This window comes from Engystomops pustulosus, chromosome 5 (assembly GCF_040894005.1).
Source record: "Engystomops pustulosus chromosome 5, aEngPut4.maternal, whole genome shotgun sequence".
Lineage (NCBI taxonomy): Eukaryota > Metazoa > Chordata > Amphibia > Anura > Leptodactylidae > Engystomops > Engystomops pustulosus.
The window spans coordinates 17848115-17870913 of NC_092415.1; the positions used below are offsets into that span (position 1 = coordinate 17848115).

General features: G+C 47.4%; 1 protein-coding gene across 3 annotated transcripts in view; it reads right to left on the minus strand.

The window, feature by feature from the left end:
* Window positions 1–22005, minus strand: part of COL14A1 (collagen type XIV alpha 1 chain) — a 122185-nt gene extending 100180 nt beyond the window's left edge. For 2 of the 3 annotated variants that reach the window (XM_072151251.1, XM_072151250.1), the window contains exons 1-2: window positions 21715–21881; window positions 1650–1765 (exon numbers count right to left, since the gene is read on the minus strand). In XM_072151251.1, coding sequence (XP_072007352.1) covers window positions 1650–1737 — 88 coding nt within the window. In that variant the 5' untranslated portion in view covers window positions 1738–1765; window positions 21715–21881. Of the gene's footprint in view, window positions 1–1649; window positions 1766–21714; window positions 21882–21986 lie in introns of those variants that run through there. The other variant, XM_072151249.1, reaches the window with a different exon arrangement.
* Between the last annotated feature and the right edge of the window lie 794 nt (window positions 22006–22799).

Below are 22799 nucleotides of genomic sequence, written 5' to 3' on the forward strand. Positions count from 1 at the left end.
GTACAAGCGATGAAATGGGAGCAGTTCCCGGCATTCTGCAAAAGATTGAACCTGTGCCGCCTCCATGGCAATTGGGTATAGAGGGGCGTGACGGGTCATGGCTTGTGGCATAGAGGGGTGTGAAGGGAGCATGGCCTGGGGCATAGTGGGACATGGAGGGGGCGTGGCCTGGGGAATAGTGGGTCATGGAGGGGGCGTGGCCTGGGACATAGTGGGCCGTGGAGGGGCGTGGCCTGGGGCATAGAGGGGCGCAAGGGGGACATGCCCGATGGTGTAGAGGGTCATGGTCTGTGGCATGGAGGGGTGTGGAGGGTCATAGCCTGTGGCATAGAAGGGTGTGAAGGTGTACGGCCTGTGGGATTGAGGGGTGCAAGGGGGGCATGGCCAATGGCGTAGAGTGGTATGGCATGTGGTAGAGAGGGGTGTGAAGGGGGCATGGTCTGTGGCATAGAGGGTCATGAAGGTGGCATGGCCTTGGGCATAGAGAGGCATGGCCTGGGGCATAGAGGGGTGTAAAGGGGGTATGGCCTGGGGCATAGAAGGACACAAGGAGAGTATGGGCAATGGTGTAGAGTGGCATGGCCTGGGGCATGGAGGGGTATGAGGGGACAAGGCCAATGGCGTAGAGGAGCACAAAGGGGTCATGGCTGGTGGCATAGTTGCCCGCTGTGGATCATTCTTGCCCCACACCTGTGCATTACCCATAGTATTCGAACAATAAGGTGCAATTGAACTGCCCGCGGCGCAACCCCTACCAGATTTTTCGGCAGACCGAATGCCCCTGATAGATACAGCGAGTGCCAGTGGTTCGGCAGTCCTACTCCAGGCACGAGGCAGGAACACTATACGCCGGCCCACTCCATTATTGGACATGTTGCCTTCACACCCCTCCATTCCCACTTGGCGTGGAGTTGGCGTGAAGTGGGAATTAGGCGCAATTCCTGGCCGTGTGTAAAGAATTGCCCCTATTTCTAGCATTGTACACCAGTTTTCAGATGTCCCAGCCCTGATAAATGTGCCCCAGTGACATTTTTCAATCTTAACAAAACCATGGGGAGGAGGGATGGAACGGATCACACGTATGATAACCCAACATTGGCGCAATGCGAGTTTCATTTATAACGAAGCACGGACCCATCGATGGCTGTAGTGATTTCAAGGATCTTTCACAACATTTTTAGGCTGGAAATTCCAGCTCCACCCATTCCCCGCCCCTCATTTGCTCCGCCCTTTTTATTAAATTGCTGTGAACAGTAATAAAACGGTTTGTGCAAATGATGGATAATAAAGACTAAAACATAATAATAATTGATTAGGAAGAGGCGACTTCTACACAATGCGATTGGTACATCGGGAAAATCAGAAAATTATAATACACGGAGAAGACAACATCAGTCCTGCAAGAAAATTCAGGTTATTACACGATGTGACTGGAGCCGCCATAATCCTGTAAAGAAATGATCCATATTAGATATTATGGGATATCATCCACAATGGAGGGAATATACTATACAGTAACAAGGTAATAATGAATATACAGGCAAATATACGTTATATTAGGGTAACGATGTATACGTCTGATCTCTGCACACCAGATAACTGCAGGATATATATCACACACTATGTAACGCTATTACTACAGGGATTACCTTGACTCTGGCCAAGATTGGATAAGAAAAATGTCACCGCAAGGAGCGACACAAAGACCATGGTGTGAACACTGCGCTGCGTCCTCATTTTATCCGCTGGAGCCCGGTCAGCAAGTCTAGAGATAAGATATATATATATCAGTCATACAGTGCAGCATACAATACAGATGTAGCAGAGCTGACTCACTGGCCTCATATCATCGTATCCATCAATAATCACCAGTAATGGACCTCAATTCAGCAGAACACAGTGGGAAGTGCTCCTGCACAGTGTAACAGCCTGTGAAGCTACAACACATTTACAGTCCCAGTCCCCTTCAGGCTCGTTAGCATAATTATTAAAGCTGATTTTTCGAAGGTAGGAGGCAATGGAGAGCAAATATAAGAAGATACCACAGTCACAGTGTCTGGATCTATAAGTAATGTCCCCGGTTTATCATGATGGATGTTAATGGCCGATTTCATTTAGAGGGTTTTCCCACTTTAAAAGCTCCTAGGATCCGGAACACACTGCTGTAATCATCGTATGATTATGGAGTGCCGCCACAGGAGAACTGCGGTATTACACAGGTCTCATTGTAATAAGTAGGTAGTCTCCATGGTTTGTGGGGTTATATATTATATAACAAGAAGGTCCCTTCAATTAAATCTAATTTATCTAATAGGATAATGTCCCAAAAAAATGACTAATTCAGCTCTGCTACATATCTATATATCATGTGGGGAAGGATCCCCCCAGGCAAGGATGCATCGAAAAAGATACATACAGCATCTCCAACCAATGGTACTTGAAAAACTACAACTCCCATCATGTCCATTTATGATGATGTGATTAAAATAGAACATCTTCAATTGAGCACAATGTAGAGAATCTTGTTGTAGTCTGAAGATCTTTCCCTTGAAATTTGACATCCTCTCTGCTGCCCTCTACTGACCCCGCTGTTTATAGCAGCCTCCACCGGTGTCGAACAAAGGGGGAAACTTATGCATCCCCCAGGGCCGGATAATGACAGCCATGGGCCCTGGGTGTATGAATATTATAGCCCCTACAAGTCCGGAATCACTTCCTACATCTGGTACCAGAATCAGCTTCTTGGAGGATGTGTCCTTTCTGCTACTTTCAATCTGCAGTTTCAGGACCTTTGGAGGACCTTCAAAGGTCCTGAAATGGCTCTTGTGTACATGTGTATTGAGATCTTGAACAGATGTACGAGGATTTCATGGGTGAAGGTCCTTCTCAGTATAACATTTGGTGGGTGCTTTGGATGGCCGTGGGTCCCCAACGTGCTGTAGCCTGGAGCCTAGAGTAAGTGCCCCTGGTTTATCATGTTTGAGTTTCAGTAGATTTCCTTTTGAGAGGGAATTTTGCCCCATCCACCAAGTTTAGCTCACTCCAACAATTCGGGTGCAGTTGGATTTTTTTGCTAGCCCCACCATTCCCAAGCAATCAGTGGTCGTACTCTCAGACCAAATATGCTGTCAGGTGGGTGGGATGATCCAGCCCAGGACTGCACTCCTGAACGGTATAGAACTTAATTAGCATTTTTGGTATTAAAATTAAAGGGGTCGGCCACTATCGGCAAATAAATCATATGGTTTGTGTAATGAAAAGTTCTACAAATTTCCAAATTACTTTCTGTATCGATTCCTCACAGTTTTCTAGATCTCTGCTTCATTGTTTACTACCTGTGGCTAAACACCGGTCCCTGGTCATGTGATGTCACACAGGTGCACGCAGGGTCAGATTAAGGCTACATTCAGCCGGGCGAGCATACATCCGGCACCATGGAAATGCATGACGTACGGGGCGTGCACACGGGGAAAGATATGACATGTGTGGCGCCCTATTACTCCGTGCACCCATTGCTGTCTATAGGTGAAGTATGTATATGGCTTCAAGCTTGCAGCCGGACATATGTCCCCCATACGGTCCTGTGAATGTAGCCTAAGGGTGATGGGGGCCCCCAATTATTTCCTTGTTTTAAATAAAGTAAATACATATTAGGGCACATTTACTAAGGCTCCGTGGACTACATTTTCGGCGGGTTTCCGACGATTTCTGTGTTGCTCCGCATTTAATAGGGGATTTTGGTGCACGCGATCGGACTTTCATGCGACGCAAATCGGTGAACTCCGGTGACCTCCGTGGCCGTCGGACAACCCGACGGACTCGGACAACGCGCAGAATTTAAAATTCAAATTGTGTAGCTAGACAATGCACTTACATCGGGAAGAAGAAGGTGAACTCCGGTGGACCTGAGCGGGGAAGCGACACATGCAGGATATCGGGCGCACGATCTTAGTGAATCGCGCCGGACTTCATCTTCGTCGGACCCTCAGGATCGGGGATCGCGACAGGACCAGGTAAGTAAATGTGCCCCAATTAGTGCAACAGTCCTGCCAACGCATAGGCAATGTGGTAGTTACGAATAGCGCCCTCTCCAGGTCAGTGAGACTGATCACCTCTGTAGGAGGTCTCTAAGTACTGGAGAACTTAGAGAATGCAGCTGTAGCCACTGCCTGGTAAGGCAAGAGTTAACAATGCATAATGATGTTCTTGTTAAGCAGCTAGAAACTGATTGGAGGATTGCTACCACCTGACCAGGGGAGTATATAAACCTCTGCTGGGGGGGAGCACATGGTCTTGGATTCCAGTCAGTAGATAGAGAAGCAGGTCCAGTGCGTAGCTCCTGCAGAGCTGCTGTCCAAACCCAGTACCAGGAAGAAGAGGTACCGCAGGCCGCTGCCTGATACCTGAGGGCAAATCAGGAGACTTAAGCCCCAGAACTGAGGTCCCCATCTGGACTCAGCTCCATCCCTACCAGCTCAGCCTGCATCTTCTACCAGGCTGAGGGTAACTTTCCTGCGGACCAGCTACACCCCGCCAGCTCACCAGCTTGCTGAAATCTGCTGTTATCGTTTGGCCGTTGCCTGCTGTTGAATAAAGAACCCTGAGTTTATTTGCACAACGTTGCCTCCGTCTGATCCCTGGATACGGCTGTCACCACCACAGGCTCCCCATCCATTACCCAGGGATTCATCCTACAGACACTAAGGGGTTGCCCCAGGGACATACAGTACACCAGCCTCCTTCTCCATATTTCTTGCACACACCACCTGCTGGAGACCTGCCAGGCTGTAGGACCCTCCGGTCTCCATACCAAGCACCGTGACCACAGCGTGCCCTAGGCCGCAACTGCCACACCTCAGCTGCTGCAGAACATAGAAGACCAATATTGCTGATCATGGATTGGAGGCAGGCAGGGTGGTGCCTGCTGCTCACTGGTGGGGTCCTGGGGCTCATGCTCCAGTTGCCCTCCCTATAATAAGGTCCTTGATGTAGGGCTCATTACTTCACAGAGCGTATACAGAGCTGTGTGATATAACGAGCTGTGCACCCGTGTGACATCATATGACCAGGGATATATAACGAGCCGTGCACCTGTGTGACATCACATGACCAGGGATATAAAGAGCCGTGCACCTGTGTGACATCACATGACCAGGGATATAACGAGCCCTGCACCTGTGTGACATCACGTGACCAGGTATATAATGAGTCGTGCATCTGTGTGACATCACATGACCAAGGATATAACGAGCCATGCACCTGTATGACACCACATGACCAGGGATATATAAAGAGCCATGCACCTGTGTGACATCACATGACCAGGGATATATAAAGAGCCATGCAACTGTGTGAAATCATATGACCAGGGATATAAAGAGCCATGCACCTGTGTGACATCACATGACCAGGGATATAAAGAGCCTTGAACCTGTGTGACATCACATGACCAGGGATATAAAGAGCCTTGCACCTGTGTGACATCACATGAACAGGGATATAAAGAGCCGTGCACCTGTGTGACATCACATGACCAGGGATATAAAGAGCCTTGAATCTGTGTGACATCACATGACCAGGGATATAAAGAGCCTTGCACCTGTGTGACATCACATGACCAGGTAGAAGCAGAGATCTAGAAAACTGTGATGACTTAATACAGAAAGTATATTGGAAAATAACTTTTCATTTTCGACTTTTCAATATCTATTATTTGCTTAAAGGGAACCTACCACCACAAATATACCGATAAAGGTAGATCGGGTGGTAGGTGGATCAATAGGATGTGAGGAGAGCCCTTTTATTTTATGCGGCTACTGGGGCGTGGAGTAGACGCAGCTGAGGCTACACGGCGCGGCTACTCCACGCTCCAGTAGCCTCTTCTCTCCTCCTACTCACAATCTTCGGCGCAGAACAGCAGGCGCCTGTGCAGCTCCCGCTTCGGAGCAGTGACCGCGCAGGCGCGGGCCTGCTGTTCTGCGCATGCGCAGACGGCAGGATCTCAGATGGGAGCTGCGCGCCGAAGATTGTGAGTAGGAGGAGAGAAGAGGCTACTGGAGCGTGGAGTAGCCGCGCCGTGTAGCCTCAGCTGCGTCTACTCCACGCCCCAGTAGCCGCATAAGAAAATTTACATAAGTGCCTATTAAAAGTTACCAAAAAAGTGCGGGGACTATTAATCCACCTACCACCCTTTATAGGTAGATTTGTGGTGGTAGGTTCCCTTTAAAGGTGACAACAACTTTAATAACTCCAATTATTTAGGAACTTGAAAGAAAATTCCAAAGCCTCCAGAACTAGTGGAACAGAATCTATTAAAGGCAAGAATTGGTAGAATTGGCAGCTGAGGTCTGTATGTGATAATCTCCTGAGCTCCCCCTAGTGGTGACTGCAGGAGGTTAGGATTACATAACTTTGTATCAGCAAAACTGATCTCTCATAAAAGTAAATAACTTTAGATTATTGGACCTAAAAGTGAGAGTGTGAACATGACCTGTACGGCCTCCTAGATTGGCGTATTATACAATGACCTGTACAACCGCTATTAGGAAACTACAACTTCCAAGCATGATGTGGGTTGTAGTCTAACAGCAGCTTGCGTGCCACAGGTCAGAGGGCGATGCCTAAGGTTATGGCAATCAATTCATTGACAAGTGACTGATTTATGGCGACTGTGTAACCACTGATGGACATACCTGAGGCTAGACATTAACCCCTTCCAGGACGCCACATTCATCCATGGTAGGTTTCCTTTAAAGTACCGTATTTTCGGACTATAAGGCGCACAAAAAATCCTTTAATTTTCTCAGAAATCAAAGGTGCGCCTTATATTCAAGTGCGCCTTGTATATGACCCGTACTTACAGACAACAGCTGCCTTGTACTGTGCATAGGTTTGCCACCTGCTGGTCATTCATCCTTATAATCAGGTGCGCCTTATACTCCGGTGCGCCTTATATATGTACCATACTGACAGACAACAGCTGCCTTGAACTGTGCACAGGTCTGCCACCTGCTGGTCACTCATCCTTATAATCAGGTGCGCCTTATAGTCCAGCGCGCCTTATATATGAACCTAGACGTTTTAGCAGGCATTTATTGATGGTGCACCTTATAATCCAGTGCGCCTTATAGTCCCAAAAATACTGTAATCATTGTCAGATTGCTGCTGGTCCATCACCAGCACCAGAAGCCACGGTGCTATAAAAACTGAAAGTAATGAGCTCAATGCACAGTGTAGTGGCCAAGCCAGGGTACTGTAGCCTAGCGGGAAATTATCAGGAGGTATGACCATGCAGTACTGGAGCCAGTGTTCGGTATTGTCCCTGGAGGGATGTGTAATCATAACTTTGTGTATGTTGTTAGTAGCAGCAGGACTGTGAGATATGGATTTATATTCCACTGGAGATGTGTCCTAACCCTGCTGTGCTCTATGCTCTGTGCTCTCTGCTTTCAACTGCCCCAAACCTGTGCACTTTACTTAAGGTAAAATCTGCAGCAGCTTTGTCACTAAGAGCATAGGGGAGGGGTTGTGAATCAATTTGATACAAAGAGCTAAGAGAAAAGCAGTGTGAGGATAAGCCTTCAGTGCAAGTGGGGAAGCTACAATCCTGGAATATAAATCCATATATCACAGTCTTGCTGCTACTAACAACATACACAAATGTATGGTTACACATTGCTAAACTGAGCTGTAATACCAGGAACGGCCACAATCATAATGTGGCGCTGTTCCAAGGTAATTAAAAGTACTTGATTTGATAACCTCCCAAGAATTCTCTTTATTGACCCATGGCCCATTATAGCAGCACCCTCCTAGGACATGGTCAGTTCTGGATACTCCATAGTTCTTCCTGGCAGTGCCCAGCTCCCTGCCCTAATGACTGACATCTGAGTGAGACTCTGGATTCTTTTGACATTTTTTCCACATTCTTTTGTTTGGATTGACTGGAGGCGCGTTCTGACACCTCATGTATCCAATTACACAGACTCTCGTATAATCTCAGCTACAGAATCCATTGTGACTGATTGGGGTCCTGCCCGGGGCGGCCTGAGATGTGGCAACATGATGTAACATCTACACCCAAAGTGCAAAGACAGAAAATACATCCAGGAATCACAATGACAAATTAAGCTCTGCTACATCTGACAACTCAGCGCAGATTCATCTATATAACAGAATGTGTTTGTATTGGAAAAGGAAACAGTTTATACCAAGTAACTGCACCTCCAGCAGAATAGTGAGTGCAGATCTGGGGTATAATACAGGATGTAACTCAGGGTCAGTACAGGATAAGTAATGTCAGGTATGTACACAGTGACTGCACCAGCAGCAGAATAGTGAGTGCAGCTCTGGGGTATAATACAGGATGTAACTCAGGATCAGTACAGGATAAGTAATGCCATGTATGTACACAGTGACTGCACCAGCAGCAGATAGTGAGTGCAGCTCTGGTGTTGCTCGTCAGCTCGTTAGCTGTCTGTTGCTGTGTGAGGCTGTGTGCTGCTGTGTGCTGCTGCTGCTCCTGAGCTCCAGGGAAAACCACCTCCACCTGGGGCCTGCTCTCTCCTCTCCCAGGGAGGGAGTGGGTTTTCAGGCATGAGCCAGGGCAGCAAGTCCCAGGCTCCTGCTTCCCGGTCTAGGCCGGCGGGAGGCAGGGGTAGCCAGGAACCGGCCAGCGCTGCGGAAGCCTTGGGGGTAAGAAGATCTGCAAGGAACAGCAGCAATGCTGCTCCAAGTACCCCCAGGCCAGCTAAGGCTTCAAAAAGCAGCAAGACCTCAGAAAAGATGGATACCTCGGGAAAGCTGGATACCTCGGGAAAGCTGGGTACTTCGGAAAAGCTGGATACCGCAGGAAAGCTGAGTGCTCAGAGAGGTGAGGCTGACCTCAGTGAAGAGGGCTGGGGAATGCTGAGGACCCGGGAGTCTATTTCCACCTATGCCTCCCGGGCTCTGGGCCACCTCTCTGAGTACGAAGAAGCCAGCAAGACGGTGAGGAGACTGCGGGAGGAGCTCAGGTGCGCCCATGCCAGGGCAAGCTCTGCCCCAAAGAGGAAGAAGGAGCAGATTATGGCAGAGATTTCCAGGCTCCAGACTGACATCCAGGCCTTGGAGGAGAGGAAGGCTTACCTGCTAGAGAGGAGCGGTCCGTTTAAAGAAAAGATTCTTAATGATGAGCGGTTCCGGGAGATGGAGGAGGAAAAGCAGAGGCGGCTGATGGGGCTTCAGCCAGAGAGTCAGACGGAGGAGGAAAGTCCGGTACCGTACAGTGGGCCCCCTGCAGGACAAGCGGCTATGTCATCTGGCTGCGGTTCTGCCGGCCCGGGTGAGGATAGTGACAGCCACCAGGGAGGGGCGCTGATGGAGGAGATCCGACGGCTCGAGTCCCCTGTGCACCTCCAGGACTTTACTTTTGGAGACGATCTGCCGGAGGATGCACCGGGGGGCAGCAAACCACGAAAGAAGAAGACCAAATCCGTGGAAGTGGTGAGTCTAGTCTACAGCCCCCTCCCCGTAAAACCCGAGTCGGCCGCAGGGCCAGCTCACTGTGCGAGCCCCGTTACCCAGCCCAGCGCGGGTCCTGCAGTGGACTCAGTGCCAGGGAGCGGGGAGATTACAGGTGTGACATCTGATGTGGCGATGGGCTCCGTCTCTGTTTGTGGTAACAGTGGGGGAGCAGGGGAGGCATCGGCCGCAAGGCCGGACAGTAAGGGCGGCTCGGCTGTTGCGATACCATCCAAATCCAGTGCTGTGGTGCGTCCCCCAGTGGGAGGGGGGGATAGCCCGGCACTGGTGGCAGCTTCCGGTGCCTCGGCGCCTCTTCATGCTGTTGCCGCTGATCACTTGGTTATGGAGCGGCGGCAGCGTGGAGGGGTCGCTGAGGCTGAGGGCTCCGGACCTCCCAAACCTAAAGTCCTATTTTGTGTTGGTGTTGGAGACAGTCTGCAGAGGAGTGCTGAGGAAGGTGGGGATCAGCGGTGCCACATACCAGCCAAAGATCAGCGGCGACTCCTACCTTCCTCTAAGAAAAGTAAAATAACATCTGCTACCGATGATGTGGAGGGCACAAGTGTGACACAAGTTGGGGTCCCCTCTGGGCGATGCGCTGTGGGGGGACCCCCGTCCCTTGTGCCTGAAGATGCGGAGGTGGTCTTGTCTGCTAATGTTGTTGCTGGTCCAGCCAGTGTGAGTGGAGTCAGTAATATTGTGGTGGATAATGTGAATGGTGTGAGTGGTGGAGAATCGTTTCCAGCTTTGGGGGTGGGTGATGGAGTGACTGGTGGTGTGAGTGGCGTGGCTGAGTGTAACATGCAGGTGGGTAGTGTTAATGTGGTGGGTGCAGGGGTTGGTTCGGTTGCTCCCCCAGTGGCGGCCCCTATTAAGAGCTATGCCAGTGTCGCTGCTGGGGGAAGTAGGGGTCCATCATCCTCGTCTCTGGGCTCTGGGGACGGCTTTTTGCAACGGCGCCTCCTGCAGGCCTTACAGAAGGGAGAAAGGACGATCAATGTAGCGGGGCAGGAGGTTGATTTGTCGTTTTGGATAGAGAGGCACGGCCTGTCTGCCTTCCGAGAGCAAAGAGGTAGGGAGACACCATGGTCGCTCCCGACAACCGGGCCGGGTGCTAACCGTAGGAATGTGGTCCGTCTTCGGTGGCGTGGCAGTGATGTGTGTCCCCCTCGGGCACGGGTAGTTGAGCTGCTGCTGAAGATGGACTTCAAGGCGGCTGACATCTTTGCCTTGATCCATCCCTATGGTACATCTGAGTTTGATGTCAGCTTTGTTCGGCCGGAGGGGCTTGAGCTCTTCTGGTCCAACTATGAGCTGAGATACAACGAGCCCGAGTGGCGGGACTTTGCTGTGCAAGCAGTGTCCCGCCAGAGCGAACTCAAGAAAGTGACCGTTCTTACCCGTAACGAATCATTATCTTGCTTTGACATCATGACCTGGATGAATCGTTATGGAGAGGTACTGGGAGTACCCGAGAAAAATCGTGACGAGTATGGTATCTGGTCAGGGGCCTGGACCTTCATGGTGAAGTTGAGGCGTTCAGGTAACTCAGTCGCCCACATCCCTTCATCAGCCTTCCTGGGGAGGGATCGGATCCTGATCTTCTACCGGGGGCAGCCCAAGCTGTGTCACAGGTGCGGTGACCCCACACATTTCAGCGCAAACTGCACCGTGCAGAAGTATGCGTTGTGTGGGGGTGTCGGCCATCTCGCTGCATCCTGTACAGGGCAGATTAGGTGTAACCTGTGTGGTGATCTCGGTCACCCGTACAGTCATTGTCCTCTTTCCTTCGCTAATGCAGGCTCAGCCTCAGCGGATGAAAGCCATGAGGCTGAATCTGCTGGGGAGGGGACTAGCAGAGGTGGAGGAATGGAGGGGCCAGGGAAGAAAGACAGGAAAAAGACGCCTGCCCAGCTAAGGCGTCTAGAGAAGCGTCAACAGGAGAGAGAGCGGGGGGAGTCTCGGGCTGCTGGGACAACCTCTGGCGCTCTCCTAGAGACCACACCTGTCGCTGAGGCCCCAGGGGATGATGTACTGGATGAGGAGGTCAGGAGGATCGAGAGAGAGGAAGGTGCCACGTCCTCAGACTCCTCCCATTATGAGAGTATGGACGAGGATAATAGGGCGTGGCTAGAGGAAAAGCGTAAGCGTGGCGCCAAAAAGAAGAAAAAGGGTAAAAAGAAGGGAGGTGTAAGATCTTCTCCCTCCCTGACTAAGGTACCCAAGGAAGGTGCAACCGACCCCCCGCTGGTCGAACTTTCAAATCGATTCCTGGCCCTGGATGGAGCCTCTCCTGCCGATGGAGGGGCTGAGGGTGAAGGGCCAGAGGTGGCGGAGCCTGCAGGGGGTGCCGAGTCTCCCCCTGGGGAGTCAGGGTCCTCAGGAGGGGAGACTGGCCCAGAGTCTGGAGACGAGGATGAGGGGGCAGGTCCTGGATCTGCCCCTGAAGCATCAGAGGTGAGGGAGATGGACACCACAATATGTCTAAAAAGGGGGTGTTCATTTCCCGAGGGTGGTGGTAAGATGGGTAAAAAGAAAGCCGTCTAACTCAATCACTCATGATGGCGGCACCCACTCCGTTGACGCTGGCGTCCATTAATGTCGCCAGCATTAAGTCTGATGCGGCTAGATTTGCGGCCTTTGATTTTCTCGGCCGCGTTGAAGCCGACATTTTATTTTTGCAGGAGACCAGGCTGCCAGATTTGGCGGCCGTGTTTAAAGCTAAGAGGGAATGGAGACACGGGCCTTCCTATTGGTCTCTTGCGGCCGAGCCGTATAGCGGAGTGGCGGTCCTTTTTACCGCACCGGTAGAATGCCGACGAGTTATTGAGTTAGAAATGGGGAGGTGCCTGATCCTGGATGTCCTCATGAAGGGACAAGAACTTCGCCTAATTAACATCTATGGTCCCCAGTCCAAGTGGGACAGGAAGTGTCTCTTTATGAGGATCAAGCCCTACCTTTTTACAAGTCGGCAGGTGGTCTTTGGAGGGGACTTCAATGCTGTCACGAGGTCCCAGGATAGGGGAGGTTCCAGAGACAAGCTGACTTATGATAGTCACCTCCACCACACTGTGCTGTGTTTCTTTTGTCTGCCTGCCTCTGTGTCCATATCCTAGCATGTTGGCTAGTGATGTTTTTAACTTTTTTGAAATAAACCTTTTTGGAATACTTTTTTAAGAAGTCGTTTACCCCTGGACATTCTTGTATGGCTGCCGGATTCCCGACCTTTTTTCCTTCGTTTTCCTTTCATCATGAAGCATATCACTGTGGACTGCCGGACCAGTGAGTGGGAATAATCCGTGCACCTGGCCTGATCCCACGCCGAGCACAAGCTGCTGCTACATTTGGGTGAGCCGATACCACTACTTTTTTCTCTCTTTTTTTCCCTTCTGACTTATGATAGCGTCGCTCTTAATAGCATAGCTAGTGAGGCTCGCCTGGTGGATGTCCACATCCGGCACACCCCAGGCCACGCGGGGTTCACCTATTATAGGGGTAGCTGCAGGTCTAGAATAGACAGGTTTTATTTAAAGGAGGAAGCCATCTCTTCAGCAGTGTCCGTTGTTGAGGTGGAGTTCTCCGACCACTGTCTAATTTTGTTTTCTCTGAATGTTACAGAGACCCCCCGGATGGGAAGAGGCTACTGGAAGCTCAATTCGTCTCTCCTGGAAGAAGCGGAGATAAGACAATCCTTTGAGGACTTTCTTCAGAGCCAGGTACCTTTGCTGGGCCTTTGTAGCAGTAAGTCAGAGTGGTGGGAGATGCTCAAGAAAAGGGTGGCGAGATTCTTCCGCCAGCTCTCGAGCCTCAGGAGCCTGGACAGGTACCGCCTGTATCAGGGCCTGAGGAGGAAACTCCAGCATCTCGTCTCGACTGGAGGTAGTCGTGAGGACATCTCCAGAGTGAAATCCTTGCTGAAGAGGTGTCAGTACGATAGAAGCGCATCTTTGGTTTTTGAGAGGGATTACGGGAAATACCGCTCGCCCGACCCTTACAGAAACTGCAAGATGTCAGTGAGTAGTAAAGTTGTCACGGGACTGGTTGACAGTACGGGATCCCTGAAAAGGTCCAGATCAGGGATTCTGGAGGTCGTCAGATCCTTCTACTCGCACCTCTTGGGCAGGAAGGATCTAGATCGGGATGTGATGTCGGCTTTCCTGGCTGAAACTGTCCCTGAGCCAGGAGTAGACCCCTCTCTTGATATTTTGACAGAGATGATCAGGGAAGAGGAAGTCAGCCGGGCGATTGAAGGGCTCTCCCTCAAGAAATCGCCGGGTCCGGATGGCTTAACATCTGAGTTTTATAAGACCTTTAAGGACGCCTTGGTTCCCCTCTTGACTGAGGTGTATAATGAGTGTCTTTCCTCGGGCGCTCTGCCGAAGTCAATGAGGAGGTCTGCCCTGATCATCCTGTCAAAGGGTAAGGACCGATCTCGTGTTGAGAACTGGCGTCCCATAGCGCTTCTCAATACGGACAGAAAGGTTTTGGCAAAGGTGCTGTTTAATCGGCTGGTGCAGTTTGCACCCCGGCTCCTTTCGGGGACCCAGCACTGCTCTGTTCCAGGCCGCAGTACATTTAGTGCTGTGCTTTGTGTCCGGGAGGCAGTGGAGCAGGGAAGGGCTGGTAACTGGAAGGGGTACTTGCTGTCCTTGGATCAGGCAAAAGCGTTTGATCGGGTTAACCACGAGTACCTCTGGTCTGTCCTTCTGAGGTATGGCCTGCCGGGCGGGTTTGTCAATTGGCTAAAGGTTTTGTACGCAGGGGCAGAGAGTTTCCCGCTTGTGAACGGTTGGATTGGCCGCTCTTTTGAGGTCGGGTCTGGTGTTCGCCAGGGTTGTCCTCTGAGCCCACTTTTATACGTGTTCGCGATTGACCCATTCCTTAGGAGGGTTGATCGTGGGCCGTTGGTGGGAGTCGGGATGGATCGGGCAGCACCGGAAGCCGCTCTAAGGGTGGTAGCGTATGCCGATGATGTCACCGTTTTCGTGTCCTCGGGAGGGGAGGCGCAATGGGTGATGTCAGAGGTTGACCGCTACTCTGAGGCTTCTGGGTCCAAGATCAACCGGGATAAGTGTGAGAGTCTCTGGCTGGGAGAGGGGGATCCAGGCTTTGATCTCCCGGACACTCTTCCAGGGCCCCAGGACTCTGCCAAAGTTCTCGGCATCGAATTTGGCCAGGGGGATTACCCCATGCAAAACTGGGACGGCAGGCTTAAGATCGCCGCTCAGAGGGTGGACCAGTGGAAGGGTTGGTCTTTGACCCTCAGAGAAAGGGTTAATCTGATCAAAACTTACCTGCTCCCATTGCTGATTTACCTGGGCAGTGTGTGCATGTTGCCAGAGCCCCTCTGGACTCGGGTCTACAGTCTGTTCTTCCAGCTGTTATGGGGGAATAGGCTGAACCTTATCAAGAGGGAGGTTACTTACCGCACGAGGAGACAAGGAGGGTTGTGTATGGTCAACCCTGTGGTGTTCCTAGTGAATACCTTTCTTAAGATCAATGTAGCAAACCTCTGGAAAGAGAGGGCTCCTCCGTGGGTATACTCCTGCAGGGGATGGTTTCGGCCTTTCTTCCAGGAATGGGAGACAGGAGGACAAGTGAAGGATCTCCGTACACCGCATGGGCATCTTCCGGCTTACGCTACCCCGGTTCTGAAGGCGATTCGCCGGTGGGGTCTGGGAATGTGGGAGATCAGGACCATGTCGAGGAAAGTCCTTGACAAGAGGGTTCTGTTTGCCCGTTTCCAGAAGCCTCTGGCCCTCCGGGATTGCCCAAGTCGGGATCTGGGGGTAGGTTTGAGTTTATTGAATTCCATCAGGATCCCCTTGAAGTTTTGGGACTTGGCTTGGCGCTGCTTCCATGGAAAGCTGTGTGTGAGGGACAATCTGAAGTGTAGGAGCTCTGAGGAAAGGGGTTGTCCCCGGGAGGAGTGCGGTGGCCTGCTGGAGAGCATGGACCACTTCCTGCTTCATTGTCCCTTTAACATAGAGGTGTACAACCGGGTGGGCGCTTCCATCCACTGGCCCGGGTTGGCCGGTCTCTCCTATGCGGAGTGGGCCTATGGAGCATTCAGAGGCCTGGGTGGCCGGGACCGCTGCACGTTATTCCTAGTTAGCCTAGTGGTCAGGTACCACACGTGAAACGCACGGTGTTTAGTATCGACGCAGCGTAAAATCCTCCCGGTGGATGAGGTGCTTAGGCACATTCTGGGTGACCTGGTGAAGGTGCGCTCTCTGGAGTATGAGAGGCTGGGCACGGGGAGGGCCTCTCTCCTTTGGAGGGGGTTCTCCTTTAGTGTCCCTTAGTCTGTCATCTCCGCTCCTGGTGTTGGGCTGATGCTGACACTGTAGATTTTTGTTTTGTGTTCTGAGGTTATAGTAATGTTGGGCTTGCAGGCGCCGAACCTGGGCTTTATGTGGTTTGTATTTATGTTGTTGAGATTTTATTTGTATTCTGTTTTCTTTATGTTGTGTTGTAAATACTGTATATATTGTATATAGTGGGGTTTGGGATTAGTGTTAGGTTGGGAGGGGGGTGATGGTGGTGGGATTTACGAACTGACCTTGGACCCTATGACCCTGGGCACTGGTCTGGACTACTTAACGCAAACTTTGGACGTTAGACCAGTGTCTGGGGGGAAGGGGAGGGTGCGGGCGAGGTATTTAGTTTAGTGTAGTGTTGTGTGTATTTGTTATTATATATTTAAAAAAAAAAAAAAAAAAACGGGTGTGGGATGTGGGGTGGTTTGTTATTAGAGGGTGTGGGTGGGTTTATGTATATTTATAGTCATTTTTGTTTATTTGCGGGTGTGGCTTGTCTTATTGTTTATTGGTTTGGTTTAGGTTGTGATAATCGGTTGGGTGGGGGTTGTGGTATTTGGTGTTCATTCATTTCGGTGTATTGTAAGTTATTGTTTTTACTAGGTATGAATGGGGCTGGACCAGCAGGTAAGATATTGTATATATTTTGTATATATTGTATGTTTTGTTTGTATTGTTATGTTTTTTACTTTTATATAAAATAAAAGATCTACAGGATGTAACTCAGGATCAGTACAGGATAAGTAATGTCATGTATGTACACAGTGACTGCACCAGCAGCAGAATAGTGAGTGCAGCTCTGGGGTATAATACAGGATGTAACTCAGGATCAGTACAGGATAAGTAATGTCATGTATGTACACAGTGACTGCACCAGCAGCAGAATAGTGAGTGCAGCTCTGGGGTATAATACACAATGTAACTCAGGATCAGTACAGGATAAGTAATGTCATGTATGTACACAGTGACTGCACCAGCAGCAGAATAGTGAGTGCAGCTCTGGAGTATAATACAGGATGTAACTCAGGATCAGTACAGGATAAGTAATGTCATGTATGTACACAGTGACTGCACCAACAGCAGAATAGTGACTGCAGCTCTGGGGTATAATACACAATGTAACTCAGGATCAGTACAGGATAAGTAATGTCATGTATGTACACAGTGACTGCACCAGCAGCAGAATAGTGAGTGCAGCTCTGGGGTATAATACACAATGTAACTCAGCATCAGTACAGGATAAGTAATGTCATGTATGTACACAGTGACTGCACCAACAGCAGAATAGTGAGTGCAGCTCTGGGGTATAATACTGGATGTAACTCAGGATTAGTACAGGATAAGTAATGTCATGTATGTACACAGTGACTGCACCAGCAGCAGAATAGTGAGTGCAGCTCTGGGGTATAATACAGGATGTAACTCAGGATCAGTACAGGATAAGTAATGTCATGTATGTACACAGTGACTGCACCAGCAGCAGAATAGTGAGTGCAGCTCTGGGGTATAATACAGGATGTAACTCAGGATCAGTACAGGATAAGTAATGTCATGTATGTACACAGTGACTGTCCAGCAGCAGAATAGTGAGTGCAGCTCTGGAGTATAACACAGGATGTAACTCAGGATCAGTACAGGATAAGTAATGTCATGTATGTACACAGTGACTGCACCAGCAGCAGAATAGTGAGTGCAGCTCTGGAGTATAACACAGGATTCTGATACATGGGACCCATTACTATGTGGGTCGCACATAGCTCTGGCCTCCGGTGTACTCGCGGGGTGATGTCTGTGGCTCGGGCTGTCAGGGCGGAGAGCTCGGCACCTTGTGATGTGTGTAGCTGCAGGCAGAGGCATTCTCCTCCTCCCCTTCTTCAGGTGGAGCAGCAGAGCGCAGGACATGATGGAGCCTGGGATATTATTAACCCACGAGTCCATCCTGGAGATAAGACTGAGCCGGAGCCCAACCAATGCAAACACCTTAATGGGGGCATCTGAGGGCCCGGGGCTATAAACCCACTGACCTGTCAATCAATCCAATAATGGACAAATACCTTCCACACTGATACTACTGGTCTTATCATCACAAGTGTAGCAGAGCTGAGTTTGTTATTCGGTATCACCATAATATCACAGTAATGGACGAGTAACTAATCCATCATCACCAGCTGTACCAGATACAAGATTCCCACCTCACACGTCTATAGACCCCCAACTAATAAGAGAATGGGGGTCCTCCACATTACCTGACTACTAACCCAACGCAGAAAACTGCAACATGAACAGAACCTCTAGTATCATCTATCTATCTCATATCTTCTTATTGGTTGGGATTGATGGACTTGCGTCTTTTCCAACCTTATATACAGTAGTGACTTATAATACAGGCAGTTTGGGCGGTAGTCCGGGGCCCAAGCCTTCTAAGGGGCCCAAGGCCACCCCTCACATTTCTTACTCTGAAGAACCTTCACCTATGAAATCCTCATACATCTGTTCCTGCTCTCTATAGACACGTACACAAGAGACATTTCAGGACCTTTGAAGGTCCTCCAAAGGTCCTGAAACAGCAGACTAAAGGAGCAGAAGGGACACGTCCTCCATTCCCCAAGAAGCTGATTCTTGTACCACATGTAGGAAGTGATTCCAGACTTGTAGGGGCCATAATATTCATACAGCCCAGGGCCCATGGTGGTCTTATCTGCCCCTGCTTATATACTATGATATCTATCCTTCTATATATTTCTACAATATGAAAGTCCCAGCAGCACAAAATTGTCTACTGGTGGGTGCACGCGAGCCCGGGCTGAGGGACCCTCCAAAATAATAGCAGGAAAAAGCAGCAATTCAAGAGGGAAGGTATTAGGGGCAAAAGTGATTATTTTGTTCCAGACAATGTTTCAGCTTTGAGCCTCTATCCATGACTTATCTCATATCATATCTATGTCATTTCTATTACATTTCTATCATTTTATTACATAGCTATATCTATCCATCTCATATCCATCTCATATCTATCTCCTATCTATCTATCTCATATCTATCTATTTATCTATCCATCTCATATCTATCTATCTATCTATCTATCTATCTATCTATCTATCTCATATCTATCTCATATCTATCTCATATCTATCTCATATCTATCTCATATCTATCTCATATCTATCTCATATCTATCTCATATCTATCTCATATCTATCTCATATCTATCTCATATCTATCTCATATCTATCTCATATCTATCTCATATCTATCTCATATCTATCTCATATCTATCTCCTATCTATCTATTATCTATTTATCTATCTATCTATCTCCTATCTATCTCCTATCTATCTCCTATCTATCTCCTATCTATTATTTATCTATCTATCTCATATTTATCTATCTCATATCCATCTCCTATATATCTTTTATCTATCTGTCTATCTATCTAGGATTTAGAAAGAAGTCCAGAGCAGCACTACTGATTAGGTGATGGAGTGGTGCAGAGCCGTAAGTTCTGTGGCAAACGGTCTTTTGTAAGTATCTCCAAAAAATAGGCAGGTTGTAATCAAAAACGTGAGGGGAAAGCTTTATTCCATGGCGACGTTTTGGTGGTTTAATCCACCTTTATCAAGCATGTCTATCTATCTATCTCCTATCTATCTATCTATCTATCTATCTATCTATCTATCTATCTATCTATCTATCTATCTATCTCATATCTATCTATCTATCTATCTATCTATCTCATATCTATCTCATATCTATCTATCTATCTATCTATCTATCTATCTATCTCATATCTATCTCATATCTATCTCTCTATCTATCCCATATTTATCTATCTATCTCATATCTATCTCATATCTATCTCATATCTATCTCATATCTATCTCATATCTATCTCATATCTATCTCATATCTATCTCATATCTATCTCATATCTATCTCATATCTATCTCATATCTATCTCATATCTATCTCATATCTATCTATCTATCTATCTCATATCTATCTATCTATCTATCTATCTATCTCATATCTATCTCATATCTATCTATCTCATATCTATCTCATATCTATCTATCTCATATCTATCTATCTATCTATCTCATATCTATCTATCTATCTATCTCATATCTATCTATCTATCTATCTCATATCTATCTATCTATCTATCTCATATCTATCTATCTATCTATCTCATATCTATCTATCTATCTATCTCATATCTATCTATCTATCTCATATCTATCTATCTATCTATCTCATATCTATCTCATATCTATCTCATATCTATCTCATATCTATCTCATATCTATCTCATATCTATCTCATATCTATCTCATATCTATCTCATATCTATCTCATATCTATCTCATATCTATCTCATATCTATCTCATATCTATCTCATATCTATCTCATATCTATCTCATATCTATCTCATATCTATCTCATATCTATCTATCTCATATCTATCTATCTCATATCTATCTATCTCATATCTATCTATCTCATATCTATCTATCTCATATCTATCTATCTCATATCTATCTATCTCATATCTATCTATCTCATATCTATCTATCTCATATCTATCTATCTCATATCTATCTATCTCATATCTATCTATCTCATATCTATCTATCTCATATCTATCTATCTCATATCTATCTATCTCATATCTATCTATCTCATATCTATCTATCTCATATCTATCTATCTCATATCTATCTATCTATCTATCTCATATCTATCTATCTATCTATCTCATATCTATCTCATATCTATCTCATATCTATCTATCTTTTATCCACTACTTTGGATGATATGAGCACAGGTGGGAGGTGTCTGTATATTTGGGTGATGTATACATTGTATACTGGTGAATATTTCTTATCATTGTCCTACAGTGACCTCCATCCTGCGTCTGTCCATCAGCAGTAAAACTACAACTCTCATCATTACTTGGCTCCATACATTGTATTGTATATCACATCATCACATACACTGTTAGTGACAGAATGGAACAGAACAATGTACCGGAGCAGAGCCCATCGCCCCCGATACTGGGCTCACCCTGCCCCCACCCATCATCAGATGAGGGATAATAGAGTACAGCACAAATATGGAGAATAAACCCGTCCTCAGGTGCACAGCAGACACAGAGCAACACTATATGGAGCCACTACATCCACAACATGAGAATAGTACAACATGGCAAACTGCAGTCTATCTCATATCTATCTATCTCATATCTATCTATCTAATATCTATCTCATATCTATCTATCTCATATCTATCTATCTAATATCTATCTCATATCTATCTATCTATCTCATATCTATTTATCTATCTCATATCTATCTATCTCATATCTATCTATCTATCTATCTATTTATCTCCTATCTATCTATCACCTATCTATCTATTTCATATCTATCTATCTCATATCTATCTATCTAATATCTATCTCATATCTATCTATCTAATATCTATCTCATATCTATCTATCTCATATCTATCTATCTCATATCTATCTATCTCATATCTATCTATCTATCTATTTCATATCTATCTATCTATCTATTTCATATCTATCTATCTCATATCTATCTATCTATCCATCTATCTATCCATCCATCCATATATCTATCCATAAATTACAAACATTTTGTACAATTCAATATAAACAGATGTAGCAGAGCTGAATTTGTCTCTACATACTTAGAGGCTGCACCGTTTGTGAATCCTGGTTACAGAATTGCTACAATAATGTAAAATACGTAACCAGCAGTCCCATGTAAAATCACAGTAACGCAATAATATCACAATGAGGAATGAGAAAATGACACACTCAGCTCTGCTACATCTATAGACAGGTCACACATTAGGGATTCCTACCAGTAAATGCATTAGTGATGATTAGATGTGGATGATATTGTCCTCCAGATTGTTAGCTCCACGGGTTCTCATTGGCCTCCTTAAGGGTGATGTTTGTGGGTCCTTCCCCGGCAGCTGCTCTGGGCTCCTCAGCACAAGATCTGATGGAAAAGTAGGAAAGAGGGAAGACATGAGCCGGGCGGCCAATTATAAGAGAGAAGGTGGATAGAGGGAAAAGCCCGGCAGCTAATCCCTGACACTCACATCTGCTCGGCCGCCCCTCCCTCCATTACCTGCCAGAGCTGAATGATGGGATCAGGAGCTGACGGGCCCCCACTACACCGGCCGGGGCCCCGCACTGCCCTACAGGTGCATCCAATGTCCTACACAACACGACACTGCATGGAAATACAGTAATGAAAAAATTCAATACATTTGTAGCAACTTTAAAGTCTTTTTTTGGAACTTTGATCATTTAAAGGGGCTGTCCAGAATTTGATAAAACATGGCTGCTTCCTTCCAGAAACAATAAAAGACTTTATTAAATACAAGATTCCCCCCCCCCCAAAAAAAAAACTAAATTACAAACATTTTTGTTATTGCAAAAATAAATAGTTTCCAGAAACAGCGCCACCCCTGCGCACAGGTTGTGTCTGGTATTACACATTTTAATGGAGCGGAGCTTCAATACCCAAAAGAAACTCATAGACAAGGGGGGAGACACTGCTGTCAGATCTGTGCTGATTGGACATTGATGGCAGAGGGAATCTTCTCAAATCCGTTGATCAAAATCCATCCTGATAAACCAGGGACATTACTCATAGATCCAGGCACCGTCACTGTGGTATCTTTTAATATGTTTTATCCATGGCCTCATTCCTTTTAAAAGAAACTTTTAAATTTATGCTAATGATACAAGTGCTCTGGGAGGTGTTACCAGAGCCCTCTGTGCTGTAGCTTCACAGGCTGTTACTCTGTGCATGAGCACTTTTCACTGTGTGAGATTACAACAGAGAGAGCAGGGAAGTGCTGAGGGAGCAGAGAGAGGGGGGAGACATGATAACAGCCTCTGTAGCTACAGTATGGAGGGGCTCTGGTAACACCCC